This window comes from Lissotriton helveticus, chromosome 11 (assembly GCF_964261635.1).
Source record: "Lissotriton helveticus chromosome 11, aLisHel1.1, whole genome shotgun sequence".
Classification (NCBI taxonomy): Eukaryota; Metazoa; Chordata; class Amphibia; order Caudata; family Salamandridae; genus Lissotriton; species Lissotriton helveticus.
This window is the reverse complement of record NC_136072.1, coordinates 988506666-988534089: the sequence shown is the minus strand read 5'-3', so window position 1 is coordinate 988534089 and position 27424 is coordinate 988506666. Positions and strand designations below refer to the sequence as shown.

General features: G+C 44.8%; 1 protein-coding gene across 4 annotated transcripts in view; it reads left to right on the top strand.

The window, feature by feature from the left end:
• TCHP (trichoplein keratin filament binding) overlaps positions 1-27424 on the top strand; it is a 443788-nt gene that overhangs the window by 240906 nt on the left and 175458 nt on the right. For all 4 annotated transcript variants that reach the window (XM_078667348.1, XM_078667345.1, XM_078667346.1 and 1 more), the window contains exon 7: positions 6742-6854. In XM_078667348.1, coding sequence (XP_078523474.1) covers positions 6742-6854 — 113 coding nt within the window. The remainder of the gene's footprint in view (positions 1-6741; positions 6855-27424) is intronic.

Genomic DNA, 27424 nt, shown 5'->3' with positions numbered 1-27424 from the left:
ATACGTTACAGTATTCTATCTTCAACTTTTGACCTCCAGCCCCTGCTTCTGCTACTACCAATGTATTCCTGGACTATATATTTCTGCCTTTCCTACTTGTTGAGATGCTAGGGCCTAAAAAAAGGGTTGCTTAGGCCCTGTAAGGCCTGTGGGAAGTGTAGGCTGTTCTCTGAAGACCCCCACAAACAGTGCCTATATTGCCTCTACTCTGACCACAAACCCAGGGAATGCAAATATTGTCGCACTTTTTCAGCTAAAACCCTCAAGGGCAGAGAGGGTAGGCTACCACTCTGGCTCTAGAAGAGGACAGCTGCTACAGACTCGGAGTCTGAACCTGAGGAAAGCCCCATTCTTCTTCCAGGAAAAGAAAGGAAGACAGTTCCTCTTCCCATCATGGGAACTCTAATTGATCCAAGACCCAGGACAAATCTGAGGTGACCACAAAACACCACAAACAATCTCAGGCAGAGACTTTAAAGTCTTCTTCAACTCCAGCTTCTGCTTCTGTGACTCCTGTCAGTGACCAGTCTTCTCGCTCGTCGATGGCCTCGTCGTAGAAGATGCCAGCCTCCTCAAGAATATCGGAGGTTTCTGCACCGTTGACGGCCTCATCTGCGATGGCTACTACGACGACATTCAAAACGCCGACTGCTGCAATGTTGGCAAGATCACTGCAGACGGTAAAGACGACGTCATTGTCCACGAGGCCTTCTCCGTCTACGAGAATTTCATCGTCGACCACCGGCCGGTCTACGATTCTGATGACAATGGCACCGCGGACCAAGACCACCCACTCACCGTCGATGTTGTCGCAGACGATCACATCGGTGACAGCACCGTTGTGCACGCCTCCTTCAGCCAAGGCAAATTTAGGATTTGTCCAAGATTTTCCCTTTGCTCCCTGCTCGCCCATTGGACTTCCAAGAGTCAGCGGATGAAGTGTTGTTTGGCCCTGCATCCATTCCATCACAGTTAAGGTTCAGGTGCCAAGAGTCTGATGATGAGGATATTGAGGACAATGATCCATTTTCTTACATGGCAGGAGAATATTCTTTTGTGGAGAGAAATATTTCTGCTAGCTTCCTGCAGCGTTATCCTCATGATGATAGGGAGGAGGAGTGTCATCATTTTAGGGAGCCGTCGGTGAATGTTCTAGTTTCTCTGGAATCGGATCTCCGTCATATGATTGACGATTAATACAGACGCTTCCCGGACCCAATGCTCCTCAGAGGCCTTTACAATTTGGAAAAATCGTCCATTATTCCAGCCAAATTGCTGATTTTTCTGGGTGCACGTCTCGATGCGGATCTTGGCAAGGCCTTTCTCACTCGAGAGAATATTGTGTATTCAGGGTACGACAAAGCTTCTTTCAACAAAAAAGTTTGTTTCTGTGAGACCGTACAAGTCCATGCTGGGGATAATGTCCTCTTGCAACCAGCTAATCCCCTATTGCGACCGTTGCAGGAGCAGCTCTATGCGCAGTGGATTCAGCCTGAAGGATCATTCAATGACAAGGTTCATGTTTGGGCAGCAATGAGAGCTGCAATGGCCTGGTGGATGGTCAAGGAAAACCTTTCGTGAGGTCTCTCTTTTATTCACACTGTGCCGCATCTGGTGACTACCTCGGATGCGTTGATGGATGGATGGGGGCGCTCACCTTCAAGAATTACAGGTTCACAGCAAGTGGTTCAAACAGAACTCAGAATGCCATATAAACATTCCGGAACTCAAGGTAGTATTCCTGGGTCTAAAGGCCTTCCTGCCTCGGATCAAGGGTTTATCAGTACTCGTCAAGGCGGATAATACTATGACAATGTCTTACCTCTGAATGCAAGGTGGCATGAGATCTTGAGCGCTTTCCCTTCTTGCTCAACAGATATGGGGATCGCTCCTTGCCACCTACAACTCCACCCACAACTCCTTGCGAGGGGAGCAGCACAGGGTGTCCACAATCAGAAGGCCAACTCTCTCAGCAGGGTCTCCAAACAATGTCACGAATGGGAGCTCAACGACCAGAGTTGCAGGTGATCTACTTACCTTCCCTCCTCTACGACAAGAGGACACGGATCGTTTGTTAAGCGGAATCAAGTCTGGTTCCCCGTTGGAGTCCTGCCCCTTCAAGATTTTGAACTTAGGAAGGGAGGCTATTGTTCCTCACCCGACCTCAATACTTAATGCATCTGGGCTGTACCCCACTTCCTGGAAAATGGCGGTGTTAAACTCTTTTTAAAAAAAGCCCCATTTGGACTCCACTGAGTTGAAAAATTATCGTCCCATCTCCCTATTACCCGTCCCAGCAAAAATTCTGGAGAAACATCTGAATTTTTACCTTAGTTACTATTTGGATGAACATCAGCTGCTCGATGGCTCGCAGCACGGTTTCAGAAGTGAGCACAGTACTGAGACGGTGTTAACCTCTGTAATTAACAACATCCGATGTCAGGCTGATGCTGGTCATACAACATTGATCCTTCTCGAACCTTACTGCAGCCTTCGATACCATCTATCCTTTGAGACTGGTGGGCAGGCGTAAGGAAATGGGGGTCAGGAGTATTGCCCTGAATTTGCTCACCTCTTTCCTCACAGACCGGTCACAGACTCAGCTTCCAATCAGTGGTTCTGTTGAGTCCCTCAGAGCTCGCCATTGAACCCGACCCTTCTAAAAATTTAAGTTGCCCCTCTGGCCAAAGTCGTAGGATCCTTTGGGCTAGAGGTGCTATCTTATGCTGATGACACCCAAATTATGGTCCCCATTACTAACAGCATAGAGGCGTCGGCAACTAATTTAAAAAACTGTATGCAGGCAGTGGCCTCTTGGATGGTTGATACTTACCTCAGACTCAACGGGGCCAAAACTTAGGTTTTGATCTTTGGAAATCAACAAGACACCTGGTCAGAGGCCTGGTGGCCGGACACGCTTGGCCTTTGCCAGTGCGCCGGGTCTTTCGCAAACAATCTCTGCATTATAGTTGATAATTCCCTCTCCCTGGGCCCTTAGGTTAGCAGAACGGTGTCCACCAGCTTTGGAATTATTAGGATGCATAGGAAGATTTTTCAATTTTTTTTATTTCCCCCCCCCCGAAAGCTGGCAGTTATTGCACTTGTGCTGTCCAGAATGGACTGTTACAATGCTCTGTATTTGGGTATCAACAAGTGACTACTCCATTGATTACAGCTGGTACAGCATGCTGCTGCCAGGCTGGTGATGGGTCTCCCCAAACACCATTCAGTTTCGGCCACTATCACTAAGCTGCTTTGGCTCCTGCTCGGCCGGAGAATCCTGTTTAACGCCCTTGGACTCGCTCATAAGACTTTCTATAACATGGGGTCAGATGGCATTAAAAGGCTTTTTCAAAGATATGTTCCTACTAAGCAATTAAGAATTGGCAGTAAAAACTTGCTGGTAGTTCTGAGGTTCAAAAGAGTAAGACGGGGGGGTGGTAGAGCCTTCTCCTTTGCTGAGGCCAAACTCTGGAATTCCATTCCCTCTTCAATTTCTGGACTGAAGTCTCACTCCTTCTTCTGTAAGGCCTTGAAGACCTGGCTCTTTACCCATTTATCACTGTGAGCTCACACATTTCTGTTTGGTGGTCTGGTGGTCCTTTCTGTCGCACCTTGCCGCCTCCAGGCAGAGTTTGCACTTTACAAGGCTGATATTCATTCCTCTTCCAATCCTGGAGTTACCCAACATTAGATCTAATCACTACGTTCCTCAACCAACAAAAAGTGTCGTCTTTTTGCATGCAGGAATCCTTATCCAAAATCGTAGGCAGAAGCCTTCCAGTTTCCTTGGACGGGGATGTTCACCTATGCCTTTCCCCCGTTTCTACTCATTCCTCGAGTACTTCAAAAAATGAAGCAAGAGCCGTGTTGGCTCATTCTTATTGCTCCTGTATGGGCAAGACAATTCTGGTACACCAAGCTGCATCGCCTATCAGAGTGTGCTCCGATTCTCTTTCATCCAAGGAAGGATCTTCTCTGCATGAACCAGAGCCAAGTTGTTCATCCACAAATTCCCTCTCTTCATTTGTCAGCTTGGCTCCTCACCACGTTGAACTTGGAGATTTAGGGTGTTCTTTGATGCTGAAGAAATCTCTAGCTCCTTCCATGCTGAAATATTACACAGCGCAGGGCTCGAAAAATTCACTCGACTGCTCGCATTTGCGAGTCAGAATAATTCAGGAACAGCTATTTTTAGGTCCTACTCACCCTTTCTGGCGAGTAGAAATACAAACTGACACTTGACCTCTGTCTCTGAAAGCAGAGGAAATGTGACAGGATAGCAAGATTTAAAGGCATCTTTATTGCTCACAAAGTAAATGAGCAATAAAAATGCTTTTAAATCTTGTTAACTTGTGACATTTGCTCAGCTTTCAGAGTCAGAGGTCAAGTGCATTTCAGTTAGGTCGAGGAGATTTTGTAGGTTACTAGACCAGCAGGTTTAGTGCATTTTAAATGATTTTTCAAGCCCTGCAGCTAAATGGAAGAGATTCTGTGCTTGGTGTATCTTCACGCATTGCATCCTTTTTCATCATCTCCGAAGCAGGTGCTGCCTTATCTCTTGCACCTAGCTAGTCAGGACTTTCTCACTCTTCCATAAAGGTTCATCTTCCTTCAATTTCTAGATATAAAAGACGTTCAGATCAAGCTTCCCTGTGTTCTAATTGACTCATCAAAGAATTTATGAAGGGACTTTAAAGCTTTCCCTCCTGTTAAACCTCCTCCAGTACTGTGAAATTAAATACAGTGCTGTCGCAGCTAATTCGCCCTTCATTTGAACCAGTACACAAATGCAAATTGAAGTTCCTTTCTCGGAAGGTGGCTTTTCTCTTTGCCATTACGTCAGGCAGACGTATCCGTGAAATCCAAGCTTTCACAATAAAAGAACCATATCTTCAATTTTTGCCAGACAAGGTTATCCTACGCACTAACCCTTCTTCAAACGCAAGGTGCCTTCAACTTACCACCTCAATGTGCCGATTGTCTTACCAACGTTCTTTCCTAATCCATCCTCAGCAGCAGGAAGTTTGTTGAATTCACTGGATATTAAAAATGGTTACAAACTTTATCTACAAAAATGAAGATCTTCCGGAAATCCTCTCAGTTACTGATCTTTCTCTGCACCTAGGAAAATACCTATCCTTAACACTGGCCAGCATTGCTTGTTGGGTATGCTCAGACATGAGTCCCTTGCTCACTGCACCATCAGGATTCAAGCAAGCCGGGCCGAAGACGGCTGTAATGCCAGAAACCGGTCCCCGGAAGCTTGTTTCCTTTCCAGTGAAGAATTGGCTTGGTAGTTTGGTCTGCCCTGTTCCCATGATGCACTGGGCCAGGGACAGACTAATTTGCATATAGCCAGGTTCTGAACTGGGATGGTGCAGTGAGCTAAAAAACAGTGATGGATCAAGCCCTGATCTCTTGACTGGGTAGGAGTGTTCTGATTAACTCGGATACTCTGTCCATCACCACCCCCTTTTTGAAAATATCCTTAACACTGGCCAGCATTGCTTGTTGGGTCACCTCAACGATTGTCTTTTGTCATGAAAAGGCTGGCTGCCCGCTTCCTATGAAAACGCAAGCTCACTCAACCTGGAAAGTAGCGACTTCCTCGGCCCTGTTTGCAGGAGCATTCCTTCCTGACATATGCAGGGTGGCAACGTGGGCGAATGCTTACACATTCACAAAGCATTACTGCCTCGATGGTTGGAAGAAGGCAGATATTGCAGTTGGACAAGCTGCACTTCAACGCATCTTTGCTTAAGGTAGGCTGCTTTTAGCCTTCTTTGTTCTTTACATACTGATTGGTTATATTATACTTCCATGTTGGTTGTAAAACTGGTTGCATATACTGACTTTTGACATATTTTCTTCTTTCGTTTCTCCTCGGTTTTTCTGATGGTCCAATTTTACATCATGGTGGCATAGTTCACCTACCCGCCACCTTTCTTTTTCTCTTTTTGTGGTTATAGTGCTTACTAGTCGGATTCAAGCATGTGAATCTATAAAAGATACAATACTGGAAAAAAAACAAGTTACTTACCTATACACTGTGGTTCTCCAGTGTTGATATCTTTTATAGATTCACTTGCGACCCTCCCTCCTCCTTGATTAGGCTCACCTGTTACCTCAGAGTTGTGTATCCCTTGTGCTCGAATTCTGAGGTATGGTGGCTCTGTAGGGGAAGGGAACTCCAAGGTCTCTGATGTAATTGGCTGAACTTTGGATGTTATAAAATTAGGTTGAAAGGTTATTTAAGTCAGTTTTCTGTTCTATGGAGGTCTATGGTGATGTTTTAATACTGCTATTTCTACTGTTACCGTGGGACTCCCACCATGAAGACTGGGAGGATTCAAGCATGTGAATCTATAAAAGATATCAACACTGGAGAACCACAGTGACCAGGTAAGTAACTTTTCTTTTTTTTGTATCGGCCTGAAAAAATGTTTCATGGAACAGGGACAAAGAATTTTTCAACTGTATAATTCTGGGCAGAATACACTAGCATGAGTATTTGCATAATGTCTCAAGTAAAAGGGACTGCTGCTTAATTTATTACCTGTTCATGGCTATTTAGTACCCAGTTCCCACTACCACATTAGCAAATGGTTCAGTTATAATGTTTTCTTTTACTATCTGCCCATTCTTCAGTACTACACATTTTTTTAATGTTCATATATGGAGGCATTTTAATCCTTATTTTTTTGCTGTCTCCTGCACATGGCCTCATGCTGATACCAGGCAAAAAAACTGAAGAAAGAGGAGGAAAACCTGATGAAACAGCAGTGGGAACTGGAAGAGTTTGAGGAAGAGCGAAGGAAAATGGAAGAACGCAGAAAGAAATCTGAGCTTGGGTACGGAGTATAGTAGTCATTTTTTCTGACAGTTTGTTGTGAAGAATATGCCTTATGTATGCATCTCCCTCACCCTTTATATCATATGCGATCTCTGTGACACTGAGGTAAAGAATCTTACTGGATGACACTTGCTAGGAAGCACTCCGCCTTGCCTCTTCCAGTATTTCTGTGTAATCTGGGTTGGTTGAGATATGGTGTTAATTAAGTTTCAGGTAAACAATAAAGAGAGAGAGGGTATTAGCCAGTACAGGCAGGATTGGGACTCCCTGTCCCCTGGATATATAGATAAACAACAATAAGGGAGTTAAACCTTATGGGTAAATCCCAGCCTCAGTAGAGGGAAGGAAAACAAGTGTGTTAACCACAAACCAATAAAGAGGACGTCCTTTGTCCTTGAGAAGACCCCTCACTCACCAACCTAGTTGGTCACATGCTTCATCATCGAGGTCCCACCCGGATAGCCGAATGCCATCCAGGTGTGCTGCGACACCTGATTACAGTGGAGCTGTTTTTTTCTTTTTATATGTGCAAAGAGGGAAAAGTGTGTATTAAAAAGTATCCGATACTACCCACTCACGGAGTTTATTCTGGAGTGTCTCGGGTACTATTAAAATATGGGGCACCTGTTGCCCTGTTAGGTGGGCTGTCGGTGTAAAAGCTAAAGAAATGTGAGTTAAAAAGAGGTCTACATGTTTCAACCTATGTGTCAATTTACAGGTTTTCGTCAGGACCAATGGAGACCAGCGGGACGGTATGCGCACGCTAAGGCGCACCCTATCCTCGTAGGTAACAGATGTAGAGTCTCAAAATGAGTCTCTCACAATAAAAACGTTGGTTTCTTCCTGTGTTTTCTGGAAAAAACTTGGAGCGCTAATATTTATGGCTCCATGAGCAACCCCGGACTGGCCACATCCTCGCTACGATTTGTGGAGGGAGAGACGGGCGCCGTTCGTGCCTATGCTGTCCTGGCGGGTGCTCCGTAGTGTTAATTATGTTTCCACAGAATGAAAATTAGAAAATGTACTAACTGTGGTAATCTTCAATTCATCTAAATCCGACTTGGCTTGGTCCCAGCATCTTGAATTGTAGCAAAATTAGAATCAGTAGTACACACAAGGCAGCTGCTGTTGTAGGCTCGGGTCCAAAAAAAAGACATCCTTGTTTTGTCCAGTCCAGTAATTCATAAACTACACACACAAACTTGATAGTTAATTCATATTAATTAAACATACATAAGGTGCTTATCCTGAGGTATTATGAGAAATATAAGGAAACAGAAGAGAATTTAAATCCTTCCTGGCAGGTGGAAGGGAGTGAAGGGTAGAGTGATGGTGTTGCTGAAAAGCCACACCTACTCCATACAGTTCTTGTTTGTTGTGGAAAACTTTACTTTATTTGTTTAGTCTCTTGCAGTAATTATTGCATTTCCAGTATGTGTCTCCTTGGTACCACCAAATTTAACAGTATTGGAAATGTTTGTGAAAGGTACACCCAGTGAGACCAAGAACGCAAGTGAAGCATCACCTTGTACGCCTGCCACTGTGGGTCCACTTTGTCCAACACATATCAGTTCAGTGAAGTTCAAATATTGAAGTTCGTGTAAGAGTTGGTGGTGGGCGTTGGGAATTTACGTCCAGTTCTTTACCACTTGCACTTCTTTCACAGGTGAGTGTTTTTTCGTTAATAGATTTCATTCCATGAAGGAATGATTTAATATTTTTTAATAACTTTAATGGCTACTGCTTCCTGCAACTTCCTTATGTGAACATACTGTGTCATCACTGGATGCGCGAAAAATGTTATTAGCAATAGTTTGCCACCAGCACCGGATGATGCAAGACAGTTTCACCGCGGAGCTGCAAGTCGACTGTATAAAAACTGCATAAGTGGGACAAAAATGGGGCAAGTGGAACAAATACAGAGGTAATATTTGTATCTCCCCCATGAGGGAACTCACAAGGGGTTGGAGGGATAGATTTATTGGGGAACGTGATGAGGTGGATGTTGGAGATTTATTATAAGAACTGCCTGTAGTCAAATGTATTTTATTGTATACCGTACAATTTCCGTAAACCAAATTTGTATTGTCTGATTACTGTATGACTGAATACTTTCAATAAAAAGAATTAATAATAAAAAAATCTTCATGACTGCCGGTGAAACAGTCCCAATTCTTGCCACAGCCGACAGATGCGGATATGAGGATGAGGGCTTTATGTCTTTTTTTTGTTGTTTAATACAAATTTGGAGAGTTAGTTTCCTCTACAAATCAGGGTTTAAGTAGTATCCTAAGTATTGAAATCTTATGTTGGAGAGCTGATATCCACAGCACTTGTCAGTGCTGCTTATGATGGCCTCACAACATTGCTGCTTGTGAGTTTTGTTCATAGATGCACCTTAAGGCCTTGAGGGAGTGTGAAGCTTGACTTCCCTAGACTGTTGCCAAATACAAATGTAAGTACCGTTCTGGGAAAGTGGTTCCCAAAGTACAAGCACTAGTAGCTTAAGAGGTCTTTGTTTTCCTCCTACAAGGGACATAAGAAGCGAAGGAATCTAGGGAACAACCATCCTCTTTTGAGCCCGGAACAGTGTTGGAGAAGTTTAAGTAGGTGAGAGTTCTTCCTGGTTCAAACCAGATGAAAGCCTTTCAGCAGGCGATGTTGCCAGTTTTTTGTCAAAAATGGACCCACTGGAGCAGCTAAGGATATGTCTGTTTCTAGGCGCTAACCATACTCCATGTTAGTCAGTGCCTTCAGCCATGGCCCTATCAGTCCAACATTATCATCAGCAAATACAAAGATCGGCTAAACTCACCAAGCCAAATCTACAGGGTGACGACATTCGAATGGTCGTCAATGACTTCTCCCTTCTCCCCATCCGTTAATAACTCCAGTTGATTGGAGCAATAGCGTGATATCTGTAAGAGTTAGAAAAGTTCTCAAATGACAAGTGGGTGACGACTATTGTGAGATGGGTCTTCTCTATGTTTCCAGACTCATCCCCCATTTATTTCACCCAAACATTCTTCCAGAAGGACACTTACTCTCTATTAAAGAAATTAGCAATAGCACGAGTTCTGCCCTTCATTGGAGAAAATCCTGAAGAATTAAATATTTATTTTAACAGGTCTGTAAAAGTATATCTTACTATAAGGACATCCCTCCTTCCTTGGGAATTTCTTGGAAGCTCCTTGGGTTTTATCAACATTGATGGTTCCATCTTTTAAACCTATTCAAAAGTCTTCATTGCAGTATCTTTACTTGAAAATTGACTTTCTAACAACAAGCACCTGAACTCGTTGGGTTAGTGAGTTGCAGGCACTCTAAGCAATTGATCCTTGCACAGCTTTTCATACAAATAGGGTGGTGATAAGAACTAACTTCTCTTTTCTGGAAGGTTGTATCAGAATTCCATATTAGCCAGGCCATCGCTCTCCCTTTTCTTTGCCATCCCAGTGGTCCTTACACTCTATGGATGTTAGAAGGGCTCTTTATTTCTGTCTAGGTAACCCTAAGTCCTTAGGCAAATCTAACCAATTCTTTAACTACAGTCCCGTTCACAAAGGTCTGGCCACTTTAAAACAGATATTTTCTTGTAGGATTGTAGCCTGCTTACCCTATGTATTCAATTGGTCAATAAATATGTACAAGGGAGCTTCAAGGCCCTATTCACTAGAAACAAAGTTGCCACTATACCCTAGCTGAGAGACATTCTTCTATTTGATATATGTTCAGTGGCTTCTTGAAAATCAGGCAGTACTTTCACACGACTATAGGCTTGATTCAGATATGAGAACTGACTCAAGCGTTATTCAAGCTGCGAAGAGGAACCTTAATGGTTAACACAGTATTCACGCTTCCTTCAGTTTTCTCATATTGGATACAGTTATGCTTAAGAACCGTGAGGTCTACAGCAGTTTTTTGCTTGCTACTCTGTTCTTATGTTTATGACTATCGATGAAGATCCTTCATTACAGAAGAAATGGTTACTTGAGTAGTCCTAGTTCTGCATCATGTGTGTCTAGTGGTAGCACATGCATCATCAATTGATTTATGTCTGCCTTAATTTGAGTGAATGGTTGGTGGAAGCAAAGTGCCCTTTCTTGATGCACGATCAAGTCCAGAGGGTGTTACCTCTTCTGCATGCTCAGAAGTTTTTGGTGAGCACAAAGAAATTGGGTGTTACTCCTTTGCATAGTCTCACTTTCATTGGTGCCGTTTTGGAAATTGCCAGGATTTTCCACCAATAGAAATGGTGGTGTATTTAAGGATGAGGATGGTGAGATCAGTTCTCTGGTTGTTGGGTCTGATGGATTTATGAGTATTCATGATTAGGTGGGCTTGTTTAAGGATTCGTTCCTGCAGTGAGTTCTTACAAATTTAAATAACACGTTTTATGATCACCTGTAGGATCTGCTTTCTGTTTGATTGTGGGTAAAGAGTGACATCAGTGGATGGTTTCCCACTCAATCAATCAGGGTTGGTAAAGCGCAGCTGCTCACCCGTGAGGGTCTCGAGGTGGTGGGTGAGGGGGCGACTGTTGAGTGCTGGGGTTATCCGAAGAGCCAGGTCTTGAGGTCCTTCTTGAACTGTGGCAGTGTGGAAGCTTGCCGGAGGTGGAGGGGCAATTCACTTGTAGTCAGCCATTCAGGCTATGGTGGCTTCAGGTGACTGTGGTAACAAATACGCCTCTTTAGCCCAGGGAGCTCACCTGGTGAATGTGCACAATAGCGTGATATGTTTGCACTACGTGGTAAGTGTTCACATTAGGCTTTTAGAGTTGAGAGCAGTGACGTTATCATTGATTGGGTTTCTTTCAAGACCTCAGGAGAAGTAAGTGTAGGTAGTGATGGACATCTGTATAGGAGGTGTAGCTTCCTACCTGTGCACTGAACCCCTGTTTCTTGGCAATATACTTAAGAAATGGTCTGTCTTCTGCAGTTCATCATCCGAGCCTCCGGAATATGAAGGTGGATGTTTTCAAGAGGCACAATTAGGATATTTCATGCATTCTTTTTACCAAGTGGGGGTAGCCACAATAGACCTCACTCACAACAGTTGAGAGCAACAGTTGCCAAGTGCACGATCATATAGAGGATCTGAAAGGGAAGGATTCACTGGGAGATGTTGTGATGGGACTTCATGCAAGAACAATTGATGAATGTAATGCTAAAGAATGCCAAACATTCACCTCCAGTACAGACATCTGGGCCTAAATCCATTGTTTTTTTGCACACCATGGCATTCCAGTTTAGACCGAGCCATATGCAAATTTGTCTTGGCACTGCTCCCTATGGGAATAGTCCGCCGGGTCCGCCCTGGACCGGAAACAAGCATCCTGGAACCAATTTCATGGTATCACCTCATCAGCCAGGCTAGCTTATCTCCAGTATCAATGCAATCCTCCCTGAGCACTCTTACAGTAAATGTCTATGTTGACCCTGATAAGTTTTAAACATTCAAATAGTTCAAATAGATACAACCAAACATATTAACAGTTGTCCAACACAAAAAATATCGCAAAGTCATATGTCGTATTCCAACAGTCATTGCTGTGTATAATCCATAAGACAATTCATCCAATTTGTTCTTGTAGCAATAGTCCAACTCAGAAGTCTTGAAATATGTTTATTTCAGTTCAATTGTCAATAGTCCTAAAAGAGAGACCAGTTCTTCCTCTTTCACAAAAGCAGCCAACACGTGTTTCGTCGGCACTAATCATTTGGCACTAATCTGTGCCAAATGACTTAATCAGGGCTCATTGGCTATGACCCCAGAGTTGCCAGTACTAAGTTTGTTCAGAATAAAAAATTGATGGCCACTGTATTAGTAAACCAGTAGTATCTCCAGTGGTGTGTGGTGAGCGATTGTATGACAAAATAACGAAAGACAGAAAATCGACCTACAAAAATATCAACACATAAATATCAACATCAAAAATATCGAAGTCCTATCTACATAAAGGTAAGTACAAAAATATTGGTAAAAAAATATTGAAAAAAATATCGATGTTAAACATGTTTTTTTAGATGTTTTAATAATAATGTAAAAATGTAAAACATTAATCTAATTTACAAAATTATAGATATAAACATTAAAACATTTAAAAAATAATTAATACATATAATTTAAAAATTAATTAAACATCTACATATAAATTAATATATATACTTAGTCCACATATTGCAACATTAAGGAGAGCGTTGGATAGCGTGGGGGTAAAAATTACTATTCCAACTCCAGTGAGTGCAACAGTAGGGAAAGCGTTGGATAGCGTAGGGTTAAAAATTACTATTCCAACTCCAGATAGTGCAACAGCAGGGAAAGCGCTGGATAGCGTAGGGGTAAAAATTACTATTCCCACTCCAGAGAGTGCAACAGTAGGGAAAGCGCTGGATAGCATAGGGGTAAATGAACATACTTATCAATTATATCTTTTTTAATAACAAAATAACATATTAATAATGTTAAAAAATATTAATAAATACCAATAAATTAAAATTAATATTTACTTAAATAACATTAAATTCCATCCCACACTATTCCCCCTTTAACACACAACACACTACACATACAAAAAAACACAATTAATTTAACTATCAATTAATAACAATTATTAATACATTATCATAAATTAACCAATTAATAAATATTAATTACCAATTAATAATTAATCAGGAATGAATAATTAACAATAATTAGAAATAACAATAGATAATATTATCAATAAATTAATTCTAATTAATATATTTAACTAATTGACAAAAAATAATTACCAATTAATATGTAATTAACAATTAATAAATACCAATAAATAAAAACAATCACAATTAATTTAATTATTTTCCACCCTAGTCCTCTATAAACCCACAACTCACTACACATAAAAAAATCACACAATTAATTAATCACTTAATTAAAATTAATAACCAATCAATTAACAATAAATAAATTAGCAATAGCAATAAATTATAATTATTAATAAATAATTATAAATAATATAATTAACTAATTAATAAAAAATAATTAAATAATTAACAATGAATTAATCAATACCAATTAATAACATAACATAACCTGCTCTGATACTAAAACGCAAAATTTACTTAGACAAAATTGCTAATTTCTAAACATTTATTTCAAAATTTATAAAAATACATTAAAAAATGTTTAACATACATATGAAATACATACTAAAATACATAGCACAAAAAAATTCAATATTATTAACAACGATATTTTTGCTTACGATATCACTTACTTCGATATTACTTACTTCGATATTTAAAAAATCGATATTACTTACCTTGGAGTCGATATTCTGGTCAACGATATTCTTTTTATTTATTTTTATTTTTTTTAAACTTTTATTTATCGATTCTCAGGAAACATACATAGTGACAGTGGATACAATCATACAAGAAACAATCATAGTACAGATGAAGTGGCGTAATGTCCGAAGTCCAGGAGTAATCAAGTTCACATATGAAAGAGTGCTTTTTTTCTTGTTGCATTTACAGAAAGGGTGCGCAAAGGTCACATATCTGAGATCAATCAGGGCAATAGAGTCATTAGCACATAAGAGTTAAGGGAGCAACCTTCAAGGATCCCCTTCGATTATCATGAATGTCACACATTAGCAGATATATAAGATGATTAGTTAAGTGCCTAAAGCAGTACCACGAAAAGGGGACACGAGAGCTGTGCATCTACACCTCAGCATCCTGATCCTCATCCTCCGACCCATCATGTGACTCAGCAGTTCTCATCAGATACATCAGCAGTGGACCCCACATATCTTTCGGTTTGCTACGGACCGGTAGTAAATCAGCATAGATATTGTGCTGATCCTGACAATAAATTAAATCATCCAGCCATTCCTTAAACTTAGGGGCTCTACCCCTTCCCCACCTGCATGCGACTCTCCGTTTGGCAAGTAGTAGAGCAGTGTCCACAAATCTCCTGATGGGTTTAGGTGCATGCTGTGTATATCCCAATAGCATAACCAGTGGATCCCTATCCAGTACCCTCTCCGTCATAAGCTGCAATGCCTCATGTATCTGTGACCAATAGCTATACACCCCAGGACATTCCCACGCCAGATGAAGGAATCCCGCCCCTTCTGCGCGGCACCTAGCACATCTATCATCATCCGCCAGGCGGAATCGCAGTTTCCGAACCGGGGTATAGTAGAACCTCTGCAAGAACTTGTAGTGTAAGAGTTTGAGCCTACAGCTAGAAGAGATATTAGCTGTGATAGTACAACAGTAGGTCCACTGATCGTCAGTAATGTCTCTGCCCAATTCCAAACCCCACTTCTGTCGCGCCGCGTCCAACAGCCCCACGCTTTGTAGCCTGGTATTATTATACAGTCTAGAAACAAGATGGCGGCCATCTGACAGCAACATAGCGTGTAATGGCAACACTACCTCCGGCTCATGCGGAAATCGTGACAACACGTCCTTCAGCCCCTGACGCAGTCTGATGTAATAAAATATCTCAAGGGGGGTTGGCTGTGTACCCTGAAAAAATTGCTCTTTCGTGCGAAATTGCCCGTTGAGGAACAAGTCACCCCACGTGGCCACTTTAAGACGACCACACAATATTTGAAATCCCGTCTCGTGCAGCAGTGATAGTTGGGGGTGATGGGTGAGTGGCATAACTGGGGAGTACAGCATCGAAGCGTGAAGGACCTTCGCCAATCTACGCCACGCATCGATCGTGCACGTCACTGTAGTGGCCGGTGTGTCTATTACCGCCACCGTTCCCAGAATCATCCCGCTGAGTGGAAGAGGTCGCGCGATCCAATCTTCAGCCGCCAGTTGTGGCATAAAAGGCGTAGGATGAACCCAGTGGTATGCATATTGCGCCTGAGCACTCATGTAATACAGCTCAAAATCTGGCACATCGAATCCTCCCTTCTCGTAGGGTAGAGTCAGGATCGACCAACGCACTCTCGGTTGTTTACCGCCCCAAAAGAGTCGAAGTAGTTCCGATCGTAGCTTAGTAAAAAAATACGCACCAGGATAATAAGGTATATTTTGAAACAAATAAAGAAAGCGAGGCAACACCACCATTTTTATGAGTGACGCTCTGCCAGCCATTGACAATGGCAATGACTTCCATCGGGAGACATTGTCGGCCAATTTTGTAATGGCAACACCATAATTAAGTCTAAGTGTCTCCTCCTTATTGAGAGACACCTCAATACCTAGATAACGGACATCTGAGTCGCACCATTCAAGTGGATAATCCAACTGGAACCTCGTGACTGCAGGTGTAAGTGGAAAGAATTGTGACTTCTTCCAGTTAATAGGCACTCCCGATATCCTACCAAAGACTATAAACTCGCGCAGTATTGGGTTAAGGTTGAGCTGCGGGTCTTTGACATACAATGTGACGTCGTCAGCATAGAGTGATACCCCTATCTGACGCTGGAAACATTTGAAAGCACTATCCCTGTGCAGTTGGCGAATGCGGCATGCCAATGGTTCGATCGCTATGGCGAATAGCAACGGGGAAAGAGGGCACCTCTGTCTGGTACCCCTTGTGATGAGCATCTGAGGTGATAACACTCCATTAATTAGCACCCTAGCAGCCGGTCTGGTATAGAGCAGCTCCACCCATTCCACAAAGATCTTGGGGAATCCCATTCTATGTAGTATAGCAAAAAGGTACGGCCACTCCACGGAGTCGAACGCTTTCGTGGCATCCAGAAATATGGCTGCAACTGGGATCTCGGGGGCAATGGTGGGGATTAGCGAGAACAACGTGCGAAGATTATGGGTTGTAGCCCGCCCCGGTACAAAACCAGCCTGATCCGGCAGTACTATCCTAGTCATAATCAAAGACAGACGTGTCGCCAGTACTTTAGCAAGTATTTTCGCGTCACAATTAATAAGAGACAGCGGCCTGTACGAGTCAGTGTCGACCGGGTTTTTGCCTGGCTTCAACAGCGAGGTTATCACCACCTCTCTCATCGATCCCGGCAATTCCCCAACCTCCAGGGACTCCTCAAAAACCTCCTTCAGGACTGGTGCCATGATATCAATGTAACATTTATAGAATTCGGCGGGCAGTCCGTCTAGTCCCGCCGCCTTGCCGTTTGCCAGTGCCATAATCGCCTCCCGTATCTCCTCCAGTTCAAGCGGCGCACCAAGAAACTGTCTATGGACATCGCTCAACCAGCACAGTGCGATGTCATCTAAGAAACTCCCCAAGGCTATGTCATCCGTCTGCTGTGATGTATAAAGTGTCCTATAATGCGCCAGAAATTCCCCTTGTATCTCCTGTGTATTCTGACAGCGAGCCCCCCCCCGCTGTTTGGATTTCTAATATGTTCGTACTGAACCTCTGGGGTCTTGTGAGTGCAGCCAATACTTTTCCCGGTCTGTCCCCTTCGCAGTATCTACGCGCTGTCCAGTGTTTCCCCATAAATCTAACTTCTCTTGCTGCCTCTTCCTCATACTCTGAAAGCTTGTCCCTAAAGCGTTTATGCACCCCTTGACCCCCCCCCCTCTCGACATTTCCATCTCCAGCTCTTTCATTTCCCTATCCAGCTTCTCTATTGTGCGTCTGATATCTCTCAGTACCCCGCAACTTTTGGAGATACAAAAACCACGCACTGTGACTTTGAACGCCTCCCACACCGTCTCCACACTGTTTACCGATCCCTTGTTTCTGGGGAAAAACGCCTGTATTTCTTCTCCTAATTCAGTTTTGAACACCGTATCGAGTAAGACAGAGGGGAATAGTCGCCAGGGAGGCCTCATCGTATCGTGTCCCGGCACGGTCAACTGTAGCAACACCGGGCAGTGATCCGAGTATGTCCTGGACAGATGCGTCACTCGTCCTATACCCGAAGCCAACCCCCGGGACACAAAGCAATAATCTAGTCGAGCCCACGTATTGGCGGACGTGGTAAAGAGGGTCCCTTCCCTGCGCTCTGGATGGACAAACCGCCAGGTATCAACCAGACCAGCTTCCTCAATTATGCCTAGCAACGCATCCTTAGCCTGTCTGTTATATTGACCACATCCGTCCAATCTATCCTTGCCAGGGACCAGTGCAACATTAAAGTCCCCACCCCAGATGATATGATTAGCGCCCACTCCCAGCACATGCCCCCATAGTTTCGTGAAAAATTCCGGGGTGTCTATGTTCGGTGCATAACAACTCACCAACGCAACCGTATCAGTACCCAATCTGCCCCACAATATCACATATCGGCCTTGAGGGTCTATGATGTCCCCCAACAACTGCAGGTGAAGGGATTTCTTGATGAGCACTGCAGTTCCCCTTGCATAAGAGGAATATGAGGCAAATTTCCTAATGACTGCCCATCTGCTAGCAAATGAGGGTACAGTGTGTGGGCTCAAGTGGGTTTCCTGTAACAGGGCTATTTGCACATTATGCCTGTCTAGATATGCAATTACATTCCTACCCTTCCTGGCGTCGTTCAGCCCTCTCACATTCCACGCCATTATCGACACTTTGCTCAGCTCTGCATAAGCCATAATCCACAATAACGATCAATCTAACAGCTGCACCAGTATGACTAGACTCCGGCCTGACTACGCCACTGCCCATGCTACAATGAATCCTGAAACGCTCTCGCAAACACACTATAATGTACACATCCCGGCTCCCCCCCCCCCGCCCCCTGACAATCCCCAACAATGTCAGTCATACTCCGCCCTTCCACCTCCCACCCTTGCCCCTCACAGGTATCAAACCATCTGTTGATCTCGCACCATCCTTCCCATATGAACTGAAACAAAGGCTGTATTTCAACTCCTACCCCCATGCAGGACCCACTATCGTATGCCCACTCCCCCGTTCCTCCACTACTGACATCCCTGACCAGTTGGGGCTTAGAGGCATACATCATCAGTTGTCCCTTATTAGTTAATAGAAGTAGTGTAGTCCCAATTCTATCAGGTAAATCTCTAAGTTCATAGAATGTCAACAGTCCCAACGGGTACCCTCCCCCTCCTCCCCCCACCCACTGAAGCATCCCCAACTTGCCAGCATCTCCAGCCCTCCCCCCTCCCTCCACTGTCAGCAAACAACCCAACAGCTGCAGTGCAAATAACATAGCACATGGGGTATTCCCTCTCAGGGACATTAGAGGTGCACACATTACCACCCCTCGCTCCTCACCCTGCGTCCTGTACCACCCTCTCAGGGTCGTACGAGGGGAGGGGATGGTGCCTGGCATACATTACCACCTATGTGTCCAACACCCGTCCATGACACAGCCAATCAGTCTTTATGTCAGCGCTCCATTGACAGTTCTCCACAATCCGCATGAAGGGGCTCCCCAGCATCAATAGAGTCTCCAATACATTGATGAAGGTTTTTCACTGTTCTTCAGGTAAATGTTGATCCTCCCCAACGTCGTCTCCATCCTCTCTCTGTCGCACGTCGCGGTCCCATCTCAATTTTTTCAGAAAGTCTTCCACATGCTGAGGGTTAAGGAAAAAATGTTGTTTCGCCTGATGAGTCACCCTCAGTTTCGCTGGGTACAGCAGCGCATAATCAATTTGCATCGCGCGTAATTTCTTTTTGACATCAAGAAACTTGCGCCGTTGCTCCTGCACAACAGGGGTGAAGTCCAGGTATATTGAGAAGCTAACTCCGTCACAGGACAGTTTCTGGGCGTTCCGAGCGGCACGCAGTGCAATATCTCTGTCGCGATAGTTGAGGAGCCTCGCGATTATCGGGCGAGGCGGAGCACCAGGCTTAGGCTGCGGCCCCAGGGAGCGATGTGCTCGCTCAACTATAAACTGTTTGGAGAAGGCCTCCGCCCCTACTGCCGTCTGAAGGATCCTCTCCACATACTCCTCCATCCGGCCTGTGTTGGTAGATTCCGGCACGCCCACCACGCGAATGTTGTTGCGTCTGCTGCGCGCCTCCAATTCCTCATTCTTTGCAGCAATTACTCGCAGGATATTGTCCATCCTCGAGAGCCGGGTAGCGTGGGATGCAGTGGCATCATCAGTCTCCGAAACACGCCTTTCCACTTCCGTGAGTCGCTCCTCGTGGACATCCATCTTCTGCGCAATTGCATCCATCCTGGACGATAACCGGTCCACTTTATCCACCACTGTAGCGAAACCCTGCTTCATTTCTTGGAGGATCAATTGCATGTCCGGAGCACACGAGCTGGGTCCCGCCCCTTCCGTTGTCGGGCTGCGGGCCCCTCCATTATCCGCCGTCGTACGTACCACCTTCCGTTGTGCCGGGACAGAGTCAAAGGATATTTTGGGTTGCTTATTGTCTTGGCGACCCATGAGTGCACGTGGTTTGTATGCTGCAATCTCGAATCTGTCACCTCACGTCCACTGCCAATGGATCCCCAGTGACCGGTGTAAATGGATCAGATCAACGTCTTGAGGGGAAATAACTCGCACTCCGCCAGGCCCCAGTCTTCCACCAATGTCAGCGTCAGCGTGTCTCTGCAACTTTCGTTAGTATAGGCCAGACGCACACCTGCACTGCGATAAGAGAGAGCAGCTCAGGCCCCACCCAATCTGCTGCCAGGTGCACCAAACGAGAGCCAGTTCATAGGAAATGTGGAGCAGTGTGTCACAATCCACTTCATAAATACAAGCCCCAGTAGATCGCTATCCAATGTGAGGCACGTCACCCCCTTAATCACGTGTGGCGAGACGGCCGACAATGAGCAACAGGGGTCCACAAGGTACTGGCGCCGCTTTCAAGTAACCTCCCGTCCCGGTCAAAATTCGGGATGTGCAGACCGCTACGCCACACCCGCAGGGTAACCGATGTCGCGTCTGCGTCGGGCCTCGCCTCCCGCTATCTCAGCTCCGTTCCGACGTGCACATACCCACTGCTGTTGGGTGGTCGGGGCTGCACGTACCTTTCTCCAGTGCCTTCGCGGTGGACTGCACAGCACGTCTCCCCCTCTGTGCTCGTCCGGGGAGACAGGCATCAGCAGGGACGGGAGCAATGAAGGTCTCCGCACCACACGGTGTCTGCACCTCAAAGCTGTTACTGCTGGCTCCCGTTAGCAGGCATACGGGGCTGTCCACGCCAGGCAGGTCTGATCCGCTTCAGCTCGACTCCATACCTCAGCGCTCAAATCGTCTAGAGTCCGCTCCCACGAGACCGCCCCCAGCGGCCTGTCCGCCTCGTGGCCGCACCGGCCCCTCGTAGAAAGTAGTCCCCGGCTGTGCCAACAATCAGGCTCCGTACCCTCGCCCGGGTAAACACTCAATTGCTCGCAGCTTGGGAGCCGAAAGTCCTTTCTCGCCCAAACTTAAACCGGAGCTGCACACAAGTGTCCTCTGTATTCCAGCCGTGTCTGGACGGGCTCGGAGGTGATATCGCAGGATAAATGTTAGATAGTGAGCGCAGGCAGCAGGAGCCTCACATCAGTGCGGCCATACTGCGTGTGCGCCCTCTAGCGCCCCTGGTCAACGATATTCTTGACTTTGATATTCTGTCCCTACGATTGTAAAAATTTGATATTAATGTAGGTCGATATTTTAAATTCGATATTTTGACTGCCCACCATGGTGAGCATGGGACCCATGTCTGGGCATACCATTCCCACTTAGGCGACAAATCCAAACAGAACAATTGATGAACAGAATGCTGAACAATGTCAAACATTCACCCCAGTACAGAGACCTGGGCCTAAATCCTTCAAGCTTGTCTTTGCTTGTACAATGGTCCAGTTAATGTAGTGAAATACTAAAGTTTGCCAGCATAGAGCCTATGTGTTCTTGATGGTACTAGATAGGGTGACACACACAGTATTCTGAACCTCTTGGAGAGTAGATGGACAGATCTGTGGCGTCTGCTGATGTGGTAGGATCTGTTATTCCAAACAAAAGGAGGGACAGTTTCTGCATCCAAATGTTGATCCTCTGCTTTTTATTGCTAATAACTTGGGGTCAGCTCTATCCAGGTTTGCTTTTCCAGAGAAGGTGATGGATCTGATGTTGGTGGAAAAATGGCCATTTACTGGTGTGAGATTAGATCTAGGAACAACACCTACTCCGTCCGACAATGCCAGAAACCTCAGCATCAGACTGGACATTAAGCTGACCATGAAGTCCCAAATCAACATCGTCTCCTCCACCTGCTTCTGCGTCTTCAAATGGCTACCCCTGAGCGCAAGACACACCATCTCACAGGCTCTCATCACCAGTCGACTGCACTACGGCAACACTCTCTATTTGGAGATCGCAGCATACCTCCTCCAGAGGCTACAGACAATACAGAACGACGTGGCCATACTCCTCCTAGACCTCCCTTGATGTAACCACATCACCCTTCGCTTCAGAAGTCTCCAGTGGCTCTCAGTGCAGAAGAGGTGCCAATTCAAGCTGATGACACAGGCATACAAGGCAGGACACAACCTCGGACCCACCTACATCAACCACTGCCTGAACTTCTACCAGCCAGGCAGCTACGCTCCACGTCCCTCTCGCTTGAGCACACGCCCACATCCACCGTAGCAGGAACGGAGTAAGCTCCTTCTCCTACCTCGCAGCGAAGACATGGACTAAGCTCCCCCCACAGCTCCGGACATCCCCTTCCCTACCGGAATCCCGAAAAGCGCAGAAGACCTTGCTTTTCGGCTGAATCCCCCGGGCCCTTCTCGCACCTGGATACGCTTTCGGGTGAAAAGTAGCTCTTTACAAATCCACTGATTGATTGATGTAGTACTGTTGTTGGAGTACCTGGTTCTGGTAAATGATTGGACACTTTGAAATCTGAGGAGGGTGATACTAATATTTCTTGTTTCGTTGATTGAAATCGGCCTCAGTTTATGTATGGTTAATTTATTGGGGACGGAGACGAGGGTAGGTTACCCAGCGCGGTTCCACCCATATGCAAGGCTCCTACCGTTGAGGCGCCCTGACGACGTGCCCGTCCCTGCTGGGGCCTCCGACCCCTGCCAGAGAGGTAATTTTACTTTTACAGCGACTACACAACGCTTGATCTGTAGTCACCGCTGCGAGGTAGCACACCAATAGTAGCACCACTCAGTGTAGATATCACTCATTTTGAACAGCACTTACACAAACCGGTCCTGAAGAATTGCCACGGTATCCTTATGAACCACTAGGGCAAGAAACATGTTGACCCAGAGAGTAGAGCACAGTTTAAATTGAACAGCCCTATCCAGGTTAGTGCCTCTCCATTTATATTTATTTTTAATGAGGTGGATTACCAATATAATAAAGACTATTGACTTGGACTATCCAACCTTTTTTACATTTTAGCACGCACTCAAAACACCATATCAACACCACCCAAGGGCCACACACCCCCACTTCACCATACGGCAAAGGAACAAAAGATCTCTGACAAAGAGCCCCTTCGCGGGTGCCCGTTGAGCATTGCAGTGCCGGCTCAACGAGGAGCAGGTCTATATGATGAAGCATGACACCTAGCTTTCTGGGTGTGTGAGGACCCTAGTTCCGCAAAAGCGGGATCTTCCATCCCTCTTCCTCCTTCATTTTTAGAGTTCACCACCAGTCCATACCCACCACGACTAAACAGCTGGTGTTGGACACTAACCCCAGAGGAACAGCTCCCATTTCTTGTGCCCACATTTGACACAGACGGGCAAGGGTCCTGGACCTCCTTAAAAAGCCCACACATCCCCCTACTTGTTCGGATAAATTATTAGGCAGCAATTTCTGCCTGTTTGTTTTCTCCAAATATTTTGTAATGTTATACAGGTTGCAATCATTTTATATTGTTAAAAGGGGTTAAAAAAATGAATTCCCTCAATAATCCTTTGTAATTTTCGAATGGCATTTGAATTTCGTTCTTACTTTTCTTATGGAGCAATTATTTGAGCCTCTTCGTTCTTGTAACCTGAAGTTTGTCTTTAAAAACAGCATTTCATATTGCTGTAACTGCAGTTAGGAAGATCTGTGAACTGCATGTTTTTTGGTTGTCTCCATCTTTTAGAACAACAAAGTCACTCATAGGGTTATGCCTTATGTTTTTATCCCCACATTTGTAAAAGGATGAAGACCATCTGCTTAAGCTTTGTTTGGGGAGAGTGGACTCATTAAACATGGAAACTTGTTTGAAGGATAAATTTAATCCAGATGGATTTATTTTGTTGTCAATATAGTTTACAAGTTGGCTGGAAAGGCATCCCAGAAGGTTTTATAGTTAATTTCTTTTAGATTTGTTCTAGACCAGACGATTTATAAGAACCTTACCTGTTCGGCCATGCATTCTCTATCCAGCCATTATTCTTTGGCTGTTCTGTCAAGGAGGATTCACAATGTTACTAAGCTGTGCATTAAAGCCCTACGGTGTGATTCTGGTCACCTCAACCCTCCCCCTCCGGTTGGGCGGACAATTGTTAGATTTTATTGATAGTTCAGGTCCCTTTTGATGATCCTCCCTGCGCTGATACTGTCCCCCATTTTACATGAGAGGATAGGCTGCACGTCCTAGTACCACAGTATATACTGTTCTCGGAAAGTTGTATGATTCACCGATTACACCCGCTTGTTTTGTATAGAATGGCGCGATAAAAAGGGCACTGACTGATACCTGCGGGGGCCCACTTCTGCCCTGTGCCAGAAGTGTGCATTGCCTCCACTGCCCCCACTGGGTATGACCTCATTCTCATTAAAAAAGGGTTGCACTTTCAACCACTGACTCCTGTACGGATCGGGAGGGCCGCTGGGCAGTAGTGCGGGGCATGTTGGGTATGACGGTTGTAACTATAGCTAACATATATGGTCCTGAGATTGACGAACTAGCGTCGCTGTCCTCTTTGTTTCAATTGCTGTGCTAAAAAAAAAAAAAGAAACCCTCCCCCTCAGGTTACGGCTTTTCTTCACTTAGGTTTTTTCTGATGGATGTATATCTTCCCACAGGTTTGTTATGGACCTCCTTTCTTCTCACTGGAGTGTATTATAGAGATTTCAGAATTGGTTTCCTCATCTGGATGTTTGGACGGGAAACAAATGGAACTGTGTCACTGGCATCCTGATGGTTATATTATCTATGACATTGACAGGCGTAACGCTAACTCTTGTGCCACCTAGTACCGTTGGGGAGTCATTTGTGATGTTAACAAAATCAGTGGCGGCCGGCACGGGTTGGAGATAGGGGGGGCGGGGCAAGTTGGGGGGAGGACGCAGGTATAAAAATAAAAAATAAAAACTTTCCTTCACTCCTTTTCCTCACAACGTCTCTCCTCCGTAGTCCTTTCTCGCTCGTCCTCAACAGGAAGCACCCCCAGGCTCCCTGTCAGCCAAACACAACGCAGCGTTGTGATTGGTCTGAGCGCCGTGTTTCGTTGCTCAGACGCTGACTGGGAGCCTGGGCATGTTCTCCACGCAGGCTGTAATGCAGCTTCATGGATAGCATGCGAAGTGGGCAAGGCTGTTTTTGGGCGGCGAGAGAGGGCCGGCCAAGCGGTTATTGTGCACTTCGGAAGGTGTTACCAGTCCTCCCCTGCCCCCTCGCGCAAAGCTGCAGAAGAAGGAAAAAATAAAATGTTATTAAGGCAAGTTATTATCATTTTATTTTCCCTATGTTTCAATGCACAAAAGCAGTGGGGCGTCGCTCCTCCGCCTTAGCGGAGGAGCCGCCGTTGCACATAATGAAATTAGAGGTCGATCAGTATATTTTTGAAATGTTAATGATGGCAAGTAACTTGTTCATTTGTCCCTTTTGAAAATTGGTCTCCAGTTGCCTGCCAGAGGCCAAAGGGGCCTCTTGTTGCACATTATACAAACACGGGCACCAATGTTCCCTCTAATTATTTTCCTCTTTGTACGCAAACAATATGTTTGTGGGCACAATTTCCTTGACTGCATGAAGGACCAATAGTAATAATTATCAACTAAGCAAATTATTGGGGTGAGCGAGCTATTACATCTGAGGGGTGGTGGGAGTGCTGGCTATTAGAGGTAGGAGTCTGAAGAGGCCGATCGAAAATAATTGTCAAAACTCAATAAGGTGAAAGAGAAGCATGTATGTACATTGTTTAACATTGATCCAGTTCTACCATGTGTATGCTTCCTGTGCCCCCCCCCAGGAAAGCCTGAACTGATTGGCATAGGGTGGCAAAATGTTTCTGGAGCTGAGTGGGGGACTGTAGTGACGCACGGTTGGAGGTGGTACTCCTCTCAAAATTTAAAAATAAATTCTGGTCCTGGCTCCAGCCCAGGCAATCCCCATCTAATTAGGAAAGTAGAGATAACAACAGGGTAAAGGCTAGCTTTGGTCTTGGCACTCGAGTTGTTCACCTGGATTTATTAAAGGGTACCTGGGTCACACGCAACCACTCAACATTCCTCATGCCAGTAAAAACGAGCGTGGCCAATAACATAAGTTGTTTAGAGCAAGTTTACTAGGTCAAATTCCATATGATTACCACATGGTCTACAGAACATTTGCAAAATACACATAGTAAAAATGCACTGACGTAACTAAGTAAGAAGTAGTCTGGATTTACTCTGATTACAAAAAGCCAACATTATCTCCACTTCGGCTTTCAGATGTAATTTTTTGATAAAGTGGAAGTGTGGAACTCAGCTAGCCTGCAAGGTACATATGTCATATTTTGGCAATCTCTCTCAATATAGATCTTGAATGGAAGCCACTTTTTTCATATTTATTTGCTTTGTTATTGACTTTCGATGACAGATTGCCCATAGTGTGATCTTTCCACACCTAAATACACATATAGGTATACGGTAATGTTCCATGTTTCCTTGTCAGCGTCCCTGAAGCTGATACCACCAGTGGTACTACTGTTTTAGCAGCAAGTCTAGTGATCTAATTTTTACCGGGTTCTCCAAGAAAGCCTCCCCAGCTTGAATTTCCATGAGAGATGTGACCCTCTGGCTAAAAGGCAATTAAAAATTAGGACACGAGTGGGTGTGGCCTAAGTGGGACTTCATAACACATATTACCGCTGACCTCTGTGCTCCCCAAATTTTCATTCCCTGCCTTTAAAAGGAAGATTGACTAGCAATGAATACCTGCCATTCTGAGTGGAACCATTTGTGCAGAAAAGAAAATGCCTTAATTAATACTCTTTCTGCTGGATACTCTATCTAACTGCAGATTTGTGAACTTGAGAATAGCCCTAAGGCATCAGACTGGATCCGGAGAATATTTCAGCAGTGCTCCTGCACGCCTGTAGGTGTTATTGTTTGGCATCACACTGGGTCCACACCACTATGGAAAAGAAGGCGCAGAGCCACAAATAAGTACCATTCCTGCCCACTGATGTCAGTCTCTTGTCTTTTTCCCTTTATGTGTTGCAAATTTGTATTATTTTATCAACAGAAGACAATCATTCCCAAGGGAATCAATAGACATTCATTCTGTTGCTATAACATTCAACACTTCCCTCCTCCCCCCTCCCCATAGTGAGCAGGACATTCTATACAATGTAGAGAAGCATTATCCCATCTCTTTCATGCTTCCTCCTGGTCAAGAACAGTGAGACATGAATTAGACCCAATCCGAGGCCTGATGGTCCGCCATTCCTTGCAGCACGTGTAGGCATTTCAAGTTGGTTAAGTCCACTTGGAGATA